This window comes from Lutra lutra, chromosome 15, assembly GCF_902655055.1.
Source record: "Lutra lutra chromosome 15, mLutLut1.2, whole genome shotgun sequence".
Lineage (NCBI taxonomy): Eukaryota > Metazoa > Chordata > Mammalia > Carnivora > Mustelidae > Lutra > Lutra lutra.
Window position 1 is genome coordinate 19867777 of NC_062292.1, and position 20772 is coordinate 19888548.

General features: G+C 41.2%; 1 protein-coding gene across 1 annotated transcript in view; it reads right to left on the reverse strand.

Annotated features, from left to right (window-relative positions):
- The window catches only part of COLGALT2 (collagen beta(1-O)galactosyltransferase 2), a 102711-nt gene that overhangs the window by 8443 nt on the left and 73496 nt on the right, over positions 1 to 20772 (reverse strand). Inside the window, exons 6-10 of the mRNA XM_047704128.1 lie at positions 19456 to 19575; positions 9112 to 9188; positions 5176 to 5282; positions 1431 to 1563; positions 190 to 317 (exon numbers count right to left, since the gene is read on the reverse strand). Of these exons, the coding sequence (XP_047560084.1) occupies positions 190 to 317; positions 1431 to 1563; positions 5176 to 5282; positions 9112 to 9188; positions 19456 to 19575 (565 nt within the window). The remainder of the gene's footprint in view (positions 1 to 189; positions 318 to 1430; positions 1564 to 5175; positions 5283 to 9111; positions 9189 to 19455; positions 19576 to 20772) is intronic.

Consider the following 20772-nt stretch of genomic DNA (forward strand, 5'->3'; position numbering starts at 1 on the left):
AGTACACAGATCCAGAAACCGGGGGCTACCGTCTACTCACTTCCTGTTTGTGGGAACATCTGTGGGGAGAAAGTCAGGAAGTGGAAGCAGGAGCTGTGTCTCCTATCAGCTGGGGAGGCGGGGCTTGTTGCCCCTTGAATAGGACTGAATCCTCTCAGTGCTCTGGGATAAGCTTGTCTCGTCACTCACATCAGTTCCCAATCCAGCTGAGCCCGGTCAATGTCATCCATCAGCTTCATCAGCTTCTTCTTGAACTGATGCTCGAAGCGCACGTCATCTTCAATAACCAGGGTCTTCTCCAGCTCTCGGTCGATCACCTGTAGAGGTCATCAGTGGGAAAAGACCTCATGAGAAGTCCAGTGCCTATTTTTTATTAAGGTAAGTATATATTAAAATGTTGAGAAGACAGAAGCAGAGTAGGTAATAGCTCATTACTGGAGTCTAAGCAAATGCCATCAGGGGTAGATTGGATAAATAAACTGGGGTCTGCTTTCCCCAGTGAGGATGTACGGTCTATAATTAAATGCAACGTTATAAGATGAACCTCCCAACTCTGGTCCTGGGAGGATCTACCTCAACACCCTGTAGTTCCATTCGTATAAACGAAAGTACAAAAGCAGACAAAATTATTTTGGGCTGTTAGAAGTCAAGACGGTGATTACCCTTGGGGACTGTTTCCCTAGAAGGAAATATGGAAGATGTGCTTCTGGGGTGCTGGTAACCTGTTTCTTGATCAGGGTGCTGGTTGACATGGCTGTATTGTTATCCCATTTGTGAAATTTCATTAGCCTATATTTTACGATCTATGTAATTCTGTATTTATCTATTACATTTCACTTAAAGTTTAAATAAAAAAAAAAAGATTGGCATAGACTGGGTCATTCAAAGAGGGAAGGCACTCAAGGGGCCCTTCTTTAGGGACTTTCTCTTTTCTTATGGGAACTGACCCTTAATCAGGAGCCCCACACTCACATACCTCCCTCCAAGGCATGAGTTCATGTCCTGGCTTTGCCACTTCTTATATAGACAAGATATTTAATTATTTTCTCTTGGATAAAATGGGCCCATGTGTCCTGATTGACTTCATATGATTTCTGTGTGCCTTCTTGTACGAAATCATTTAATAAATGATGACATGCTAGATACACACAATACAAGGCATTCCTACTACAGACAAGGATACACCAAAAGGAGTGTGGCCTCCTGAACATGGCTGTCTTCCCCTGTCATCATCCCAAGTGGCAACAAGGCCCCTTCTCCTTGTTTGTCACTGGCCTTGTGTCAGAGGGAGACATGAGGCAACAGAAACTTCCAAGCGTACTTCCAGAACAGAATGGGTCCACTTTATATCTGGCCCTAATTCACCTACAAAATCCCACTTTCCTTCTTCCTCATTACAAAACTGCCTATCTAAATCAAGCACTATTTACCTCTTTCCAGACAGAGTAGTGGCTGAGAAAGCAGCCAATTTCACCCCTGGTGAGAGGCCTAGAGGAGTAGGGATCTCGATATCCAGGCAGCATTTCAATATTCAGGGCCTTCAGCTGACTTGTGTTGAGTGCTCTGCATGACAGAGAACACATCTGAAAATTAACATTTGAGATGTCCCCACTACAGAAGCCAAAAAGAGAGAGTTCTGGATGTTCCTCAGAGCCCTTCTGCACATTGAGGAAGACTTCTCAGGTTTCCCATCATTTCTTAGGGAAGGATACAACAATGTCTTATACTTGGTATATCCCTCATAATTGCCAACGTAGTTCTAAGTATCACCAGTTTTTTAACAGTTTGAAAAGGTATTTTCCTAAGGAAGGACAAGTGGCTAATAGCATTAAATACTGGAGGGGATGAGGACAGGAAGAACTGTGAACATAACATGTGCGTGTCCTTTCTTTGGACCTAGTTTTTTTTTTTTAAACTTAAGAACAAAAATGGAAGAGACAATCTTGTGAGCAGAAAGAGAGAAATGACTCACTACATATAAAGTATTCTCAACAAGATTAATAGCTGATTCTCAGAAACCATGGAGGCCAGAAGGCAGTAAGCCAACATATTCAAAATGCTTCCTGAAAAAGACTGTCAACCAAAAATTCTATATCTAGTCAGACTATCCTTCAAAAATAAAGGAGAAATTAAATTATTTACACATAAATAAAAGCTGAGGGTTTGTCACTAGCAGATCTGCTCTACAAGAAATGCCAAATGGAGTTCTAAGATTGGTATGAAAGGAAATTAGAGAGTGACCTAAATACATATAAAGAAATAAAGAGCACGGGGACATGTAACCACATAGGTAAATATAAATGACAGTTTAATGTTTTTCACTGATGACTCTTTTTTTCTCTTTAAATTTTCCAATTTAAATTATAGCTGCATAAAGCAAAAATGGTAAGGCTCTGTTATAAGGCTTTTAATATAGAAAGAAGTCATTTGTTTAACAACAATAGAACAAAGGGTGGTGAAAAGAATGAAGCAGTATGGAAGCTAAGCTTCTGTAGACACTGAAATTCAGTTGTTTTTTTAATCAAGATATAATTGACTTATAACATTATATTGGTGTCAGGTATACACCATAATGACTTGATATTTGTGCATATTATGAAATGATCACCACACTAAGTCTAGTTAATGTCCATCCCTTCACCTAGTTACAAAATTTTTTCTTATGATGACAATTTTTAAGATCTACTCTCTTAGCAACATTCATACATATGCAATGCATATTGTTAGCCATAGTCACCATGTGGTACATGACAGCCCCAAGACTTATCTATTTCGCAACTGGAAGTTTGTATGTTTTCACCCCTTTCACCCATGTTACCCACCTTCCTACCCTGTCTCTTGTAATCACCTCTGTCCTCTGTATCTGTGAATATGGGTTTTTTTTTCTCTTTAGATTCCACATATAAATGAGACCATTTGGTATCTTTTTCTGTCTGATTTATTTCACTTAGCATAATGTCCTCAAAAGCCATCTATGTTCTTATAAATGGCAGGACTTCCTTTGTTAATGGACGAATAATATTTCCTTGTATATATTTATATACTCCACACCTTTTTCATCCATTCATCCACTGATAGAACTCTTAGGTTCCTTTTGTAAATAATGTTGCAATGAACATGGGGATACATATATGGGTTGTTTTTTTATTTTTTTAGGTTGATTTTTCATTTTCTTTGGATAAATACCCAAAAGTGGAGCTGCTGGGTCATATGGTATTTCTATTTTTAATTTTTTGAGGAACCTCCATACTGTTTCCCATAGTGGCTGCACCAGTTTGCATTCCTACCAACAATACATTAGTGTTCCCTTCTTGTTACATCTTTGTCAACACTTGCTATTTCTCATCTTTTTTATAATGGCCATTCTAACAAGTATGAGGTGATATCTCATTGTGGTTCTGATTTGCATTCCCCTGATAATTAGTGATGTTGAGTACCTTTTAATGTACCTGTTGACCACCAGCATGTCTTCTTTAGAAAAATGTCTACTTAGAACCTTTGCCCATTTTAAAATAAAGTTATTTGGGTTTTTTGTTTATACTATTGAATTATATGAGTCTTTATATATTGTGGAAATTAATGCCTTATCAGGTATATGATTTGCAAATATTTTCTCTCATTAGGTAGGTTGCCTTTTCATTTTGTAGATAATTACTATATTTACTATATAGTAATTACTTACTGTATAGTAATTACTAATTTACTATATAGTCCCATTTGTTTACTTTTGCTTTTGGGGTCAAATCCAAAAAAAAAAAAAAAATTGGCACAACTAATGTGAGGACCTTACCCCCTATGTTTTCTTCTAGTACGTTTGTATCAATATAAACTAGATTGCTATACATTGAAATGTTAATTGTAATCTCCATGGCAGTCACTGAGAAAATAACTAAAAAATATATAGTAAAAGAAACAAGAGAATTAAAATGGTAGAGTAGAAGTTATCTTTTTAACACAAGAAGGCAATAACGAGGAACAGAATGTCAAAAATTTCATGGTATTGTATCTCCGACAAGAGACTTGTATGAGGAACAAATAAAGAACTCTCACAATTCAACTCACTTCCCTTGGTCCACGTGGCCTATAAATAAAATTTGGGCTCCTAAGTATTTGAAGAAGTGGTTCCCCAACTCCAGTGCACCAAAGAACAGGGCTACCAGATTTAGTAAGCAAAACATGGAACATCCAGTCAAATTTAAATCCCACATAAACAATGAGTAATTTCTTAGTGTAAGTAAGCCCATGCAATGTTTGGGACAAATTTAACTGAGTGTCCTATATTTTATATTTTAACTGAGTGGCAACCTTACCTAAGAATCAACCTTACCTAAGAATTTGAGGCTTCTTAGATGCAGATTCCCAGTCCTAGCCCTAGAGATCAGGATTAAGCAGCCCTGGGCTGGGACTCAAGAATCTGCTTAACCCTGGAGACTCTGACATGGGTGTCCAAAAGTCATAAGACACTTCACAATAGCTTCCAGCCATACTCCTTAGAGCCATTCATATTCCAAACTTACATAAAACATGGAACTGCAGGTTTAGCAAAAATTGACACCTTGAAATAAAGTGTCAAATAAAAGGGCAAAGGAAAATGAGATAATAAACAACAGCTAGAGCAAAACTCTTGAAGGAATTCAACCAAGTTCCCTTTGTGAATTTCCTGCCATATTCTTGGGAAACGTGATCAGCCCAGGCAAGCTCTGGCAAGATCTCACGCCACAGGATATACACATCATTGTGCATGTTCCCCCATTTATTCTCCTCCCCATTTACTCTCCTCAGGTGGCCCAGGTTTGGTGACTTTGGTCTAAATCAGGCTCTGAATGCAACTCTAAATGCATTCCTTCCAATATATCATAGGAAGCTGGAAACCACCACAACCATTGCGAAAACCCCCAGAGAAAGGGGGAAATCATTTCCATTGCAAGCCTTCAGCATAATGAAGACCAGAGTTCGCTGGATGGTGACTGGAATGCAGGCCTACTCTACCTGGTGAAATTAATTTAAATGCTGCTCTCATTCATAAAGCTTTTCCCAAAGTAGGCTATGTGTGGCGGTTAGAACAGTATGTCTTCTAATGACTCTAGATTCCTCCCGCCGAGCACTAACCCTCTGTCAGAGAGGGCACCTTCCCACTCCAACCACAACTGCAATTCAAGAAAAAACCCAACCCACTTTCCATCCACAGCCTCGACAATCTTGACCTCAATCTCTTGCTCGTACAGGGTGCGTAACATCCGGTCCCGCCTGTCCTTTCTGCGCTTGAGGTTGATCATGAAAATCTAACACAGGGAGGAAAAAGGAAAAGAAACACAGATTATTCAAGTCTTCCTTTAGGCTGTTTGAAAAGTTAAGTAAATATAAGGACCAAAGTTAGTTAGAAGAAGGAGTGGGAAAAAAAAAGGAAAACCGTGGTGAAGATCTGTTTATATTTCATATCATGTCAAATGATATTAATCCAAACACAATGACTTTCAAAACTGAACCATCTGCAGTGACTTCACCCTCTCTTTGTTTCTCTGATGCTTGTTGGTGGACAGGTTTGCCCTGTTCTTGAGATAGGAAAGTTCACAAAGTTACTCTTGAGGAGGCCAAGTGTGAATTAAACCCCAAACAGAAGACTCAGAGGTAGGAGGCAGTCGGGCACGTGGTTAGACTTATTAGCAGCCCCAAGTCTATATCCTGACTGTTATTTACTAAGTATTTTCCTTGGCCCAGTTCCCATGCCTCAGTTTTCTCATCTGTGAAACTGGGATGATCCTGGTCCTATCTCATGGGTTCTCAATATTAGCTATTCTTAGATCTCATATCCATTGTAATAAATTTCAAGTCATTCGAAGAATGAGAAAAATCTAGTCTTAATACATTCCTTGCATTTCCAAAGGTTTCAAACAGAATTATCAAGGTCTTAATGTTGGGAGATTCTTTGCCAGAATTCTTCAACTCCCCTAGAGACAAGGGGATTTTTTTGGAAAAAAGTAAAGAGAAGGGGTTCTACTCTTAGAGGCAGACTTTTGAGGGAATAGAGAAATGGAAAGGCGTCATCTCCACATCAAACTCGTCCATGAAATCTCCAAAAATATGCTTCCAGATTCCTTTCCCATGAGGGCTGGGTTCATCTGTAGCCCCTCATCTTTGCCCCTATGTTCCTGATGGCTGTCTGAAATACATATGTATTATGAAACCACAGCAGGGAATTATGGGTAGTGAGATGGTCCTGACTATTCTCAGATTTAAGGAGCCATGGAAATACCTCAAGACTCATGAATGCTATTATAGGTAAATATGGGTATTCCCAAGGTCCTTTTGCTACAAACAATGACAAACTCACTCTGAACTCTTAAACTAGCCTCTAAGAGTAGGAGATTTTAGCTGCCAGCAAGAAATATTGATGACACGTAGTCTGTGGCATAGAAAAGGAGACCCTACAGGAATAAGTAGGATGGCATTGGCTTCATCCTGACTTAACTACCCAGATCACTTTGAGGAAGACATTGAATGCTTCACGGTCCAGTTCCCTTGTTTGTAAAAGGGAGAGTTGAACCACCTCACCTCACAAGAACAACACAGATTAAAATGCCAATGCTGTGTGGTTTAGACAAAGCTTGCTTTATGTCAAGCCCAGAATAAAGAAGAAACTAGGTCTTGTAACCAGCCTGGGTACTGGGGATGAAGCTTTGGTTCACTTATTCTGCGTATAACCATCAATATGTTCTATGTTTTACTGGATCAAAAGCTACACTAAAATTTCAACCCATCCTTCCAAAATATTCTCACTTCCATCCATTTATATAGCTCTGGGCCAAGAAACTGATGGGAGAACAAGATGTCCTCTTTAAAGAAATTATCCTCTGATTTAGGGCAAAGTGAATTCGGGGCATCATGATTTCATTACTTCTCTGATGACCTAACTGAGTTGATTTCATTACTTCTCTTGATTACTTAACGGAATATTTATTTTTAACATAATTTCTGTGGTGACTCTACTTGCCTTGTAACTTGGGACTTCATAACTTAATGGTTGTGTTCTTTTACATTTCATGTTCTTCCTGTTTAGGATCACAGTGTGATGGGCCATGTTTTATCCCACAATTTTAAAAGATACAGAAAGGAAGGGGCATTTCCTCCCGTGTGCATGGAGCTGCCCGAGGTCACTCCAGGAGAACAAAAACAAACCCGAACAAAAAAATGAACAGAAATACAACAAAAAGTCCCCTCAAACCAGAGCCCTCTAGTCTGGGAAGACTTTAGTAAATAATAATTCAGTCCCAGCTTTAGCCAGGACAAGCGCAGTAAAAATTGTAGCCATGAAGGAGAAACACAGACGGCTTGCTCATACTTAGTGGACAGCAAACAGAGAAAGAACCACAGAGCCAAATGCAGCCCAGACACCGCCACCGTCGAAGAATGAAAAAAGCACATGAAAATCCCCCCTATCCACCATCTTATCTCTGTTCTTAGACCCGCAGCACCTCCTAGAGTTGGCATTTTCCAAAGACTTCCAGTGGGGCCCCAGTCCTTACAGCCCCGTCCAAATGGAAGACCAGAGCTAGAAGATCCTGGTTTTGTCCCACTTGATTTCCCTTGGCTTGCTCCTCTGAGGAATGTGTTTATTTAATTTATTTATTTATTTTTAAAGGAATGTGTCTAAATAAAAAAAATGAATCTATGTAAAGACACTTGGGTCCTTTCACCTGGAGAACGGAGGGCTGACGAGGGTTGCAGGGAAGGACAGCTCTAGTGAGACGTGAGAGCTGGTCCAGTGCGTGATGGTGGCCAAACCTCTCTGCAGCCCCGATTGTTTTAAAAAATTATTTGCACTTTATTCTAATTCCTCTCTCCCACATTAAAATCATCTCTTCTCATTCTACCCTCTGTGGAAACAGCATCATAGCTGCTAACTCTTTCCATTTAATATTCAGGAAATATTCTTTCCCATTCCTGAAGCCCAGATTCACGTCAATTTTATACAAGAATTACCAGTGCCCATCCCAGCAGCTTTAAGATGGCTGTACCTGGGGACATGTGTGATCCAGCAAAGAATGATAAACAAGGCTTTTTCTTTGACTGGAGCGATGGTGGGAGTGCACAGCATAAAGCCTGGCCTATACCATACCCAGAATCCACGGAAAAATTCTATCTCAGTTTGTGGATTCCTGAGGCACTGTCCTACCCTCTAGATCACTAAAGGCTTGAATACTGATCTGCAGCTACATGACCGAAGGGACCCACAAAGGATTCAGAGACTTGGGAGTCTTGGGCACTCCCAAGTAGCTGTAGTGTGTGTTACCAAGAGAGGTATCTCTTTATACTCCTGCTTCCTTCTTCATGCAATCAACACTGTACAATAAATATGGCCCTTGGGGTGTTATGAAGTTCTGGCCCACTGAAAGGCGGTATTTCACAACAAATTTCTTTTTTTCTCTTTTTCCTTTCCCTCTCAGTCCTGCCTTCAACCTTTTTCCATGGAAGAACAGCACAGAGAAAATAAAACACAGACTGTGCCAGAATGGTTTCTATGCCCTCAGAATAAAGTTAAGGTCCTCAAATACTTAAAACATTATCCTCTTTACCCTTGAATCTTGATAGAAAGGTTCACAAAATATAGCGGTATCTGTTCCTAGAAAATATAAAATTTGCTCTTGATTAAATAGTAACTTCTTTCCAACCCAATGACTAATTCATTTTCACCACGATGCTCCTTTTTTAAAAAAAATATTTTTGCTTGAGTATCGCTGACACACAATATTACATTAGTTTCAGGTGCATGTGATTCTCTTTTTTCATCTTTTATCTTTATTTATTTATTTTTTTTATTTTAAGTAGGCTCCGCACCCAACGTGAGGCTTGAACTCATGACTCTTGAGTCCAAGAGTTGCATACTACACTGACTGACCTGGCCAGGCACCCCAAATCCTCCTTTTTTAAGATGAGAAAGCTGAGACATGATACAAATTGAGTGGTTCTCCCCAGACCTTGGTGCCTTTTTAACCACCAAGCCAGTTTCACGGGCTCTCGGATGTAGGATCTGGCTTGCCCTCCAATATGAACATGTAAGCATGCCACATACATGCACATGCGTGTACATGCACACACAGACACCTTTCCTACCTCATCGAATCCCATCTTGTCTGGATATTTAGGGACCACTGAAACAAACTGGGAGGGTTCCATTGGAGGACCGTCAACTGGAAGACACAAGAAACACACAGAGCGTTTTGTTAGTGAAAGGCTCAGGGAAGAGGATTCCATCCACACACCTGGTGTCTGGGAACACAGTCTGGATGTCCGGGCTGGGGATAACTGCCCGGCAGTTCTCCAGGACTGAGTGGCTACACAAGAACCCTGATGGCCAGGGTTTCCAGAATGCTTGTTCATATGCAGACTGCAATATTCACTCCATTTCCCTTAAGACTTATTTTCAGAGGAGATGAGAGTCAGTCTAGGGTAATGGTTAAGAGTGAAGCCTCTGGAGTCAGATGATCTGGGTCCAAACTTTGCTCTGTGAAGATCTAGAAGAGTTAAGTGACCTCTCTGAGCTTGTCTCCTCATGCGTAAAATCAGGATAATAAAAGTATATCTCTCGTATGGGCCATGGTAAGCGTTGTGAAGTGTGTAAACCTGGCAATTCACAGACCTGTACCCTTGGGGCTAATAATACATTACTTTTTAATAAAAAATTTTTAAAAAAGTATATCTCTTAGGGTGTTGTGAAATTTAAGTGAGACCTGCATGCAAAGCACTCACCACAGTAAATGGACACAGGAAAAATTCAGTAACTTTTCAGCTGTTACTTAATGTGGCTCATAATGAAAGACCTCAAAAGTAGGCCAGACTTCTTCTAAATAATGCTTTCTCTGTATATTTTAAAGGGGGCTAGTCTGGGACTATTTTTATCCCATTCAGGCAGGTTTAGCTACAGGTATGCAAAAGGTCCTTTATTTTAACAGGAACTTGCCTTTGAGGGCCAGCCCACATCCCAAAACTTGGTACAGGGCTAACAGGTAAATTTCCAGGTAAGGGTACACTGCATCTTAAGTAATACAAGATTTACTTATTTCATACTCCAAAAAAAGTTTTCTTTACAAACTATACATTTGAAAGTTCGGAGGCTATGTTGAGTGGGGAGTCTGGAAAGGTCTTGAGGATTTTTGGGATTGCAAATCCAAAGTACTCCTTTGGTTTTCCTTAAAGGGGTAATACAAAGAAAACACAGTGAGAGCTGGTCACTTGGGTGGCTTGAGGAACTGCTGGTGGGGGCCATCACTACTGTTCAGCAGTCACCATCTCCTCCACTCCAGGCAGATGAGAAGAATCACTTCCTCACACTTGGGCTCATGAATCTCTACTTCTCAGCTCTCCAAGCCCTCCTTCCACCCTGCCCCAGCCCACCACAATGGTCACAGTAGCAGATGTTGATAAAGGAGAAGCCACACACATTTGAAGCAGCCTAGAATCATGTGCCAGCATCTGGAGGACAGGTGCCCAGAAGGACACGAGGACCACTGTGGACTTTGCATTGCAAGAAATAGGCCCTTGCTGTAGGAAGCCAATGAGATTTTTGTCACTATTTGATATCCCAGTGTAACCTCTTCATCCTTTTGACTGAGATACTGTCCAAAGAGTATTATTTGTTTAATGTATCCTTCCCTGGGATATTAAAGAGAAACCACGACATCCAGTTTCACTTATCATCAGATGATGTGAAGTTCTAAAAGGTAGTGAGACAGGTTTCCTAAGTCCAACACAAGAACTGGTCTTATTCCTTCAAGCTTGACCCCTATGGTCACATTTTTGTGAATAAACAGTGCCTGTGTTTCTGTTTTCATTAGAAGCTCAGAATATTTTGTTCCTTTCTGCTCCACCCCACTCCTCATTAATTTTTTTTTTAAATCAACAAATATTGTTGGAGGGGCCACCATGTACAGAGTTAGGCTTTTGAGAGAAAGGAACTTAGCATACAAACTCCTTCTTGTTCATAATGTTGTTGGAGGAGCTGCCTGGCTCTCCCTCCTTGAGTCTTGCAGTTGGGAGGGGGTTACCTTTTGAGTTCCCCTTTTCATGCTGTTGGTCTCTGTTTGGCACTCACATGGCCTGCGTGGCTTTAACAATTCAGCCAAAGAGACTGCTTTTAGCCACTTTGCTTCCATCAAACATGGGCAGTCATTGCAATCACAGGACAAGTGTCCCCCACAAGCCACAAGTGGTTGGCTTCTGAAAGCCACCATTGAGCACAAATATGAGAAACATGTCTGGGTTTTGTCCCCAAAGACTGAGCAAAGCCACGGGGAAAGACAGGGAACGATAAAGTTAGAACTAAGAAATTAACTGTGCAAGGAGAAGGGATGTGTCTTTGCCTCATCAGAGTTGAAGGTTAGGTATATCCCAGCTTTGGTTTGGGGTCATTTCTGACTCCATCATTCATAATTTGAATCCCTCACTAGACATAGCCCCTCACTGTGCCACACCAACTGAGACAATATGCTTCATTGGCTCCTGGATAGTTTCAAGACCTAAGAATAATAATCATAGTCATTATGATAGAGATCTTATTATCTACTGAACTCTGGGCTACACTCTTGACATATATAGTCACAGTTATTTAATTTTCACATGTCCCTATTTTTACAGATAAGGAAATAAAGGCTTCAACAACTTGCCCAAAGTCACAGCGCTGATAGAGCTGGTATTTGAACCTAAGTCTGCCTCCTAAATCCCTTTACTAAACCCCACTCGGCCTGCCCCCAAAGCTGGTCCTTGGTAGTCACTGGCATTAAGCTGGGTTGGCAAGTGGGCTGAATTCACAGCTCATTTAGCCAAGTCTTTCTTCTGGGTGACCATTTTTTCTGTAGTCTACACTGGACACACACCATCCAGCAGCATACAATGCACCAGCCCAGTCATGCCCCCCCATCAAAATATTTGAGAGATCATGTTTGTACCAAATCCTAACTAAATCATAATCATTTAATCATAAACCTTAAGTTGTTCTGAACTTCTTCGATTGCTGTAGTCACCACCCTAGCTCAGATTCTCGCTCACCATGATTGGGCTATTTTTTAAAATTTAATTAATTAATTTACTTCTTTTAGAGAGGGAGAGAGCATGAGCTGCTGGGGATGGACAGAGGGAGAGGGAGAGAGAATCTTAAGTAGGCTCTGCATTCAGCATGGAGCCCAACGCAAGGCTGGGTCTCATGACCTTGAGATCATGACCTGAGCCAAAATCAAGAGTCAGACACTTAACCGACTGAGCCACCCAAGCGTCCCCATGCTTGGGCTGTTTTAATATTTTCAAACTCTCATGCACTTAGTCTTGCCTCGTCCTAACTCATTATGCACACTCTTGTTAAAATAGTCTTCTTCAAGCACGATGCTGTTCTCAACAACAATGGTCACACTCAACACTTTGCAATTTGTTAAGTGCTTTCATATTCATGACATCATTTATCCTCATTTATCTTTTGGTTGTTTTTATAGATGAAGAAATTGGACCCACCCAGATGAGGACTTGCACAAGGTCAAATAGGGAGTAACCAGTGCCAAGATCCAATAGTGAGCAATTGGTAAGATCACTGGACCGTCCAACTTCATGTCCAATAATCTTAATAATCTTTACATGACATTCTGTGGCTTCAGAATGTTGTTACTGAGAATGGGCACCTGAGATCTCCCATCAGCTCATGCTCTGACTCACAAGACCAATCCCCACATGCCTCATATAACCCTTTGACTTCTTTCACCTTTATAAGAAGTATCCTCCAATTTTCTGTGCAGGAAGCACATTCCCAAATTTTCTATATGGCTCCTAACATACAAAGTAAGTGAGTATGGGTAGAGCAATGGACAGAGTGCTTCCTGCGAGCCTTAGCAGGTGCTACACCCCAGCTCCCAGCGCACCCCAGCTCCTCACACTGCTCTCTGAAACTCCAGTCTGTAGTTCATCAACTCTTTGACGTTTCAGTCCCTTACTTTCTCTGAATGTCTCTTCACCTTTTTATTTTAACTAAAATTTGGTTTCCTTTGGAGGACACTGCTTCCCTTTCACCCATCAGAGTAGAAGCTGATTTTTCTTATCTCCCCCAAATCCCCCCCCAAAACTGTTTCCCTTTCATCCCTTAAAACTCCCAGTTTCTTGAAGTATGTATTAGCCCCCTCTGCCCCCTGGTCATGCCTCTTCAGCCACTGATGATGACAGCCTTGGGCTCACAGTCTTGCTGTCCTTACCATCATTCTTTTTTTTTTTAAGATTTTATTTATTTATTTGACAGACAGAGATCACAAGTAGGCAGAGAGGCAGGCAGAGAGAGAGGAGGAAGCAGGCTCTCCGTGGAGCAGAGAGCCCGATGTGGGGCTCGATCCCAGGACCCTGGAATCATGACCTGATCTGAAGGCAGAGGCTTTAACCCACTGAGCCACCCAGGAGCCCCCTGTCCCTACCATCATTCTTAAAAAACTTCAGCATCCGTGTGATGATCCACCGGAAGACTGGGATTCTAGTTCCTACACCAACAATCATTCTTTCAGTGACCCACTACCATGTCCCCATCACCTCTTCATGTCCTCAGGTCCATCGGTATCCAACCTAGATTTCTTGGGCTGGCACTCTAACCCCCAACTCCCTTAGAAAGACTCTTGATTTGCTTCCCTGGATCTTGCTTGGTAAAATCCCAGGCCTGCTTGAACTTGATTATCCACTTACTCAATCCCAAGAACACTGCAAGAAAAATTCACACAGTTGTGTTGACTGAATCACTTTAAAATTACAACCATAGATGTCACACTGGCACTCGACGCTGCCAAATGATGCAACTATGCTTCCATAGTAAATTTACTTTCCCACTCTCCGAGCGATCTGTTTTATGCCTTGTCCTCTCTCCCGACACCTCCAGCATCTCTCTCGAGCTGATGAACTATATACCTCATAAAGAAAATACTCAAAGTAGACCTACCTCTTCCTTCCACCTCAAGCCCACAAACCCAGCTGCATCTGTACTTACACATTCTGCCTTCCCATCTGCTAGTGTGCAAGAAGCATCTCTGTTCCCACCTTGGACAACGTCTCCAATTCCGTCCTAGATTACAACGCCTCTTGTTTTCTCAAGGACTTCAGCCTTACAACTGCCTTCTTCTCTTCTACATCACCCAGTTTTCCTTATATATTGGATCCTTCTTGTTCATATATGAATATGCGAAAAATCTATCTTAAAAAGAACACAACACAAAACAACCTCTCCTTTAATCTCTCATTCCCTTTCAGCCACCATCCTATTTCTCTGTCCCCATCTCAACAAGATTCCACTTTCTCATATCCCCATTGTCCTCCCTTTGACCTACTCCAGTGGGCCTGTGTCCCCATCATTGCACTGTAGTGGCTTTTATCAAGGTCATCACAGATCTCTATCTTGACAGAACCAATGTTAAATTCCCTATCTTTATTCTATGGGCCTTCTTGGCTGCATCTGGCTCCTTCCTGAGACATTTCTCAATCGTTCCTTCCAGCTTTTTGGCTGTTTGTCTCCCCCAGGGATCTGTCCTATTCCCTCCCCTCTTCCCTTTCTATGATCTTTTACTAAACAAGTTCGCACTGTTCCATGACTTCAAATGTCCTTTCAATGCTAATGACTTTCAAATGTCTGTCTTGAGCTGGAGTATCTTCCCTGAACTCCACAATCATATCCAAGTATCTCCTAACTTTTTCACTGAGATGTTTTAAAAATATCATAAGTTTACATGACCAGAACTTCCCTCCCCACATCTTTTCCCATTTCACTAAAGGGTATGCCAGGACAAAATCCTTGTGTCACCTGGATTCCTTCCTTACCTTTGTTGGCTGCATCCAGGTCTCTGTAAGTCCTGTTGGCTCCACAACAAAATATATCCTAACTCCACCTGCCTCTCATCACCTCCCTGCCACAGCCGGCACCCCAACCACCATTTTCTCTCACCAAGAGAGAGGTACAGCTCATCCTATACTTAAACGTCCACACCACCAACTGAGTGATTTTTCTATATGCATATATCACATTATGCCACTCTTTCCACCCCATCCCAACACACTATCCCATTACTTTTAAAATAAAATCTAAATTCCTAGCTGTGGTCACAAGGCTCTGTCTGATCCAGACACTTCTTCCTTCATGACCTCATCTCCTTCTACTCAACTCCTCTGTACTCTGACCACACTGGCCTGTTGTTTTTGGAGCATCACAAGCTCTCCTATTAGCCTTTATAGGGTTTTTTGGAGCTTTTTGTTGTTGTTTAGTTTAGTTTTGTTTTGTTTTAAGTAGGCTCCATGACCAGTGTCAAGCCCAACACAGGTCTTGAACTCATGACCCTGAAATCAAGATCTGAGCTGAGATCAAGAGTCAGATGCTTAAATGACTGAGCCACCCAGGTACCCCTGTAGTTCTTTCTGCTTGGAACACTCTTCCCCCAAATATTCATGTGGCTGCTCCCCTGATAGATTGTCTATCTCTCTGTGTTGGAATATAAATTCATTGATGGTGAAGTTTCTGCTGATTTTGCTAACTGCTATATCTCCAGCATCTTGAACAATGCATGGAATATAATTAAGTGTTTAATCAGTACTTACAGCCCCACTCTCTCTTCTAAAATATTCCCTGTCTTCTACTGCTTTCAGAATGAACATTCTGCCCACTTAGGTGGGTAATTCAAGGGCCACAACAGTTAAGTCACCCCAACCCTCAAATTTTATTTACTGCTACTGTTCAAAGCCAGCCCTCTTTGAGGGTGAAAATGCTTTTTGGATGATATCTTTGCTCGGTCTGTTTCCTCTGCCTATAGTGCCCTCACTGCACCACTTCTTCTGTTTAAACTTCTAGCAAAGCCCAGTCTGAGAAACACCAGGGCTTAGTGGACTCTTAGAACACACCTGCCCACAGTAATTTCTCCCTATTCCAAATTCCAACTACTCTTATATGTGCTTACAAAGCACTATACTGCACTATTGGGATCTTTTAATGGTTGTCCTATGTCTTCAGTTAAATATCTACACCCAAAACAGAGAATGGTTGTAAAACGTTTTGAATCCCCAGTACCTTCATAGAGTGACTCATAGATCATAGGAAAGCATTCAATGTTTGTACATAAATATAATTCTTGTTCTAATGCTGAAATTGGTATAGTCTATTAGCAGCCATTTCTTTAATGCCCATTGGATTCCAGATGCTGTGCAAAATGCTTTTAACATCTGGATCATCTTTCCTGAGGACACTTGACAGATATGATTTCATCGTTAATCTTTTTCTTAATCCTACAGTGCCCTCTAGTCTATATTTCTGCATTATTACCCTCGAAGTTTGTTTTTCTGATCATTTTTCTTACTCCAATTATGTTCTACTTTTTAAAATTCAGAATCTGAAATGTTAACAAAATTATAACTGAAGAAGGTAAATATAAGAATTAAATAAAATGCCAAATATAAAGTGCCTGGTACTAGAGTTGGTATGGTTTGGGAGGTCAATAATGAGAGCTATATATTACAGATTCTTCTCAGATGAATTCTACTTACATAGCATGGTGTTGTGCATATTTGTAATTTATAATAATTAAAAACTTTATTGACAATGTGTGTGCTTCTACAAACAGGGAAGCTTCTGTGCTCTCAGTTCTATGGGGAAAAACAAGAGAAGGCAAGGATCTCACTGGTCCTCTCTGAGCTGACATCTACTTGGAGTCAAGTCTGATGGCCATGAAACAGGGGTGATAAGGGGCCGTCCATAACCAAAGGTCAAACTGAGCCCTAATAATCACGTTTCAATGTTTTATGGAGTTGATGTCCATTATTTTATTTGCCTCTCCCAACCCTGCAAAGTAAGTGCTATTATCTTTACTTTACGGATAAAATAACCAAAGCTCCGGGAGGTGAATTCTTCCTTCCTAAAGGACAGAGCTTGGTTTGAAATTCATTATTTTGGAATCGGGTTCAGTGGTCTTTGCAATACAGTTTTCATGCATTTCCTGTTCATTCTTTCAGTGGTTTGGTCATCCATTCAGCAACAAGTTGTTTAATACCAACCATATATCATGCACTGGGCTAGGTGATTGGGATAAAAGGCAGTAAGATACTGCCCTTGTCTAGAACACAGACGACAGGCAGAAACAGTATGTATTAAAGAAATTCACACAAAAAAAATTGCTAAAGGCTGGTTCAAGAAATACTGTCACAATGAAGCAGCTCCCTATTCAATTCTCATTCCCCCCCCCATGAAGGCTGGATTTTTTGTTGTTGTTGTTCATTATCCCTATTATTCTCTATATATTTGTAAAAGTAGTGTTTCTTGTTGCTTTTTTCAAACCCAGGGACACTGAGATGAGGAGAGACTGGATGGCTTACAAGCTACAGTGCACACTAGCATGCAAAGGTTGTGATGGCAGGAGCTCTGCCCTCTTCATTCTGAGTGTAGTCTATGGACGCACTTTGCTCAGCACCACTGATGTGTTCCAGGTACACTGAGCTGACCGATGTTTTGCAAACAGAAGCTTATGTAAATACAGCAAAAGAGCCTGTTATTTAAAGGACTCTTATGAATCTTTTAAATTGTTATTGTCTTTGTTACCTTCAGGTCCCAACCATGTTTCTTAAAAAACAACAACAACAACAACAACAACAAAACTGTGTTTCTTCTCTATTTTCTTGCTTCTTAGTTACTTCTCAAACACTCTGAATTCTCATTCAGCCTTTTCAAAATCATCCTCATTATGGGCATTAGCTGAAAAAAATCCACTGGACTTCTCAGTATTTCTCTTACTTGAACTTCCTTCCACATCTCACACTCCTATTTTATTGAAATTCTGGGATGTCGCATAATCTTGTGGATGAATCTCAACTCAGTGTCTTTAGGCTTGATAGATTCATCTCTCCATCTCCTCACTGGACATTTCAACCTAAACTCATTCATTCTTTTACTCATTCAATTATTCAACAAATATTTACTGGGTGCCTACTAGGTGATAGGCAAAGGACTATACCTTGAGACAAATATGATCAACAAGGCATTTACTGTCTGAAGCTGGGAAGCAGGAAATAGATATTCACAAGCAACTCAGTGGGTCTAAAAATGAACTCATGGGTTCTCCTTTATTCTACAAGCTCTATACCATTTAAAACTCCTACAGTGATCCCAAAGCATTCAAGTCAGAACTTTGAAACTTTTCTCTGCTTCCCTTTTGCTCAGCCATAGACTGTGGCTGAGTCCCTTCAAGCCTATATCTTATGGTTCCCTTAATCTCTTCCTTCCTCTCCATTCCCCCTGGTCCTACCCTAGCTTGGATCCTTACCATGTATCGCCTACTTTACCATGTAATGTCCAAAATGAACTCTTCACCCCTGGCCTGAGACCAGCCATCCCCATCCCACCCTACTCCAGCCATACTTCTCTTACCATGAGAGAGACCTTTCTAAGTTCAGATTTCAATCAGACATTCTCTGCTAAAAAATGTCTTTAAGAGTTCCCCTCCTTTCAGGAAAAGTCCAAACATCTTCTTATACATTAGAGGGCCTTCTGGCTGGGTTCCTGCCCACTTTCCAGCCTCACTTCCTGCTGTGCCTCCCCAACCATCCCCACTGCCCCTCCCCACCACATCCTACACTCCCATGATGAATAATGGAAATGCAAATATTCCATCCTCTTGGAATCCATTTGAACATCCTCCCCTAGGCAGAGTTTATCCATTACTTTCTGCTTTAGCCACACTGCACATTCTACATCCTAATTAGTACAGCAACCGGTAATTGAACATTTACTGATTCTGACATCATGCTAGACCCAGAAGTGATAAAGGACATGAGCTTTGCAGGTAGCAAGATTGTGTCAAGTCCCAATTCATTGTTTGTTTAGCAAAGTGATCTAGGGCAAGTTGCTGGCCCTCTCTCTACCTCCATTTTGTCATCTGTGAAATGGGGATAATAAAAACCCTTTCATTGAGTGTTGTAAGGATTAATGAGACTACAGACAAAAAATGCTTGCCTAGTATCTGTTACATGATAAGCTATTATTAAGTTGAAGTCAAATTATTGTTATTGGACTTTTTATATATATCATGAGAATTTGCTCCCAAGCCCTAAGGCTTTATCTCCATTTCACAACTAAGGAGGTTAGGTTGCTTTTCCAAAGCCATATAATTAGAAAGCAGTAAAAGTTTAGAGTTCGGATCCACGTGACAAAACACCATTCTAGCTCTTATGACCTTGTGTGAGATATATTTCCTGTGTGCCCAGCTTCACCACCCGGATTGGAAGCTTGTCGAGGGCAGACCTTGTCCTATTCATATGTCACATAGGAGAAGTTTAAGAACGAATGAACAAGTGAATGTTTCAGCCAGGGCAGACTGATGGCTGTGAGATCTCAGTCCTGGGGGAGGGGAAGAAGGGCTGGTATGATCACAGTGGCAAGGGAACAAGAGGCATCCCCCAGGTTCTGGGGTCACTCACTCATTGCCTCTATCTGCACGTGGATGAGGTTCTCGATGTCTTCCTGCAAGGTCTGATGGGGCTTCAGGGGGATGGGCAGGTAGCCATAGTGCTCTCGGTTGCAGACATACATCTGGATGCCTGAGGACCCAAGACAGCAAAAAAGCAACCAATCAGAAAACACAGTTCTTAGTTCTCTAGAGACAACTAAGGGGAAACACACACACACACACAGAGACCCCAAAATCCTTAGACTGTGGCTGAAGCTGAGTTTGGCACTGAAACTGAACAGTAGTTGTTTCAGACACTGTCTGTAGACCTCAAAAATGCTCTTTATTAAGAAAATTTAACACAGCATTGGGGGCTAATAAAAACCATGGGCCATTCTTCAGCTCAGAGGAAATTGATTTTTTTCTCTCCGAAGAAAAAGCATCCCTGTGATCTGAAAATGAACACGAAAGGCATGAAGGGATCAAAGGAGGCAAGCAATTCCCATTCCAGAGAACAGAATGGAACACTGTAATCCACCTACAGGAAATAACAAGAAAATGAGGAATAAAACCCACATTTGATATGAAAGCCAACAGGAAGATCCTGCGAGGCTGACAGATTATTAAAGCTTAATCTAGGCATATGAAGAACAAAAAACAAAGGAAATTTAGAATTCTCCATGGTGTCTCCATGGTTTTATTTCTTCTCTTAGCAGGCATGGATTGGGAGCCAACCAAGAGATGTGAAACTTGTATAACAGATTCATAAAGGGACAAAAGTCTGCATTTCAAGTCCTGGTAAGGATCCGCAGTGTAGCAATACCAGAAATATGCGCCAGCCCCGTTGTAATTCAACACTGGGTCTCCAGGCCCCATATGGTTAACTCCAAGAGCTGCTAGCACCTCTGTTTAACCAGACAGCTGGGAATATAGGAATCAAGATGGTCTCATAGAGATCCAACAATTGACAGTCCTGCCTAATGAAAAGATTGCTTAATTCAAAGGATAAGTCTGCCAAGCTCTGGTCCATGGGTCCAAGCTTCGGACTGGTTAATTGCTGTAATCATCTATGCTTTCCAGACACAGAATTACCTGCATAGTGACTTCTCTATGTTGTGCAGATGAAATTTCCTCCAGTCAGTTCTATCACCTGCCAAATCAGGTGAAGCTGTCTCATGGCATTAACAGAGAAGAACGGGGGAAAGAAAAGGGCATTTATCCTCCTCTTTACTGAATCTGGCTCAAATCAGGGCTGTTCCAAGATGCACGGTTGCTTCTCTTGCTTCTCCAAGTGAACTCACTAATTCTGCTGTTTGCCCACGCAAACGCTTCTGAGGCGCTTCAAACC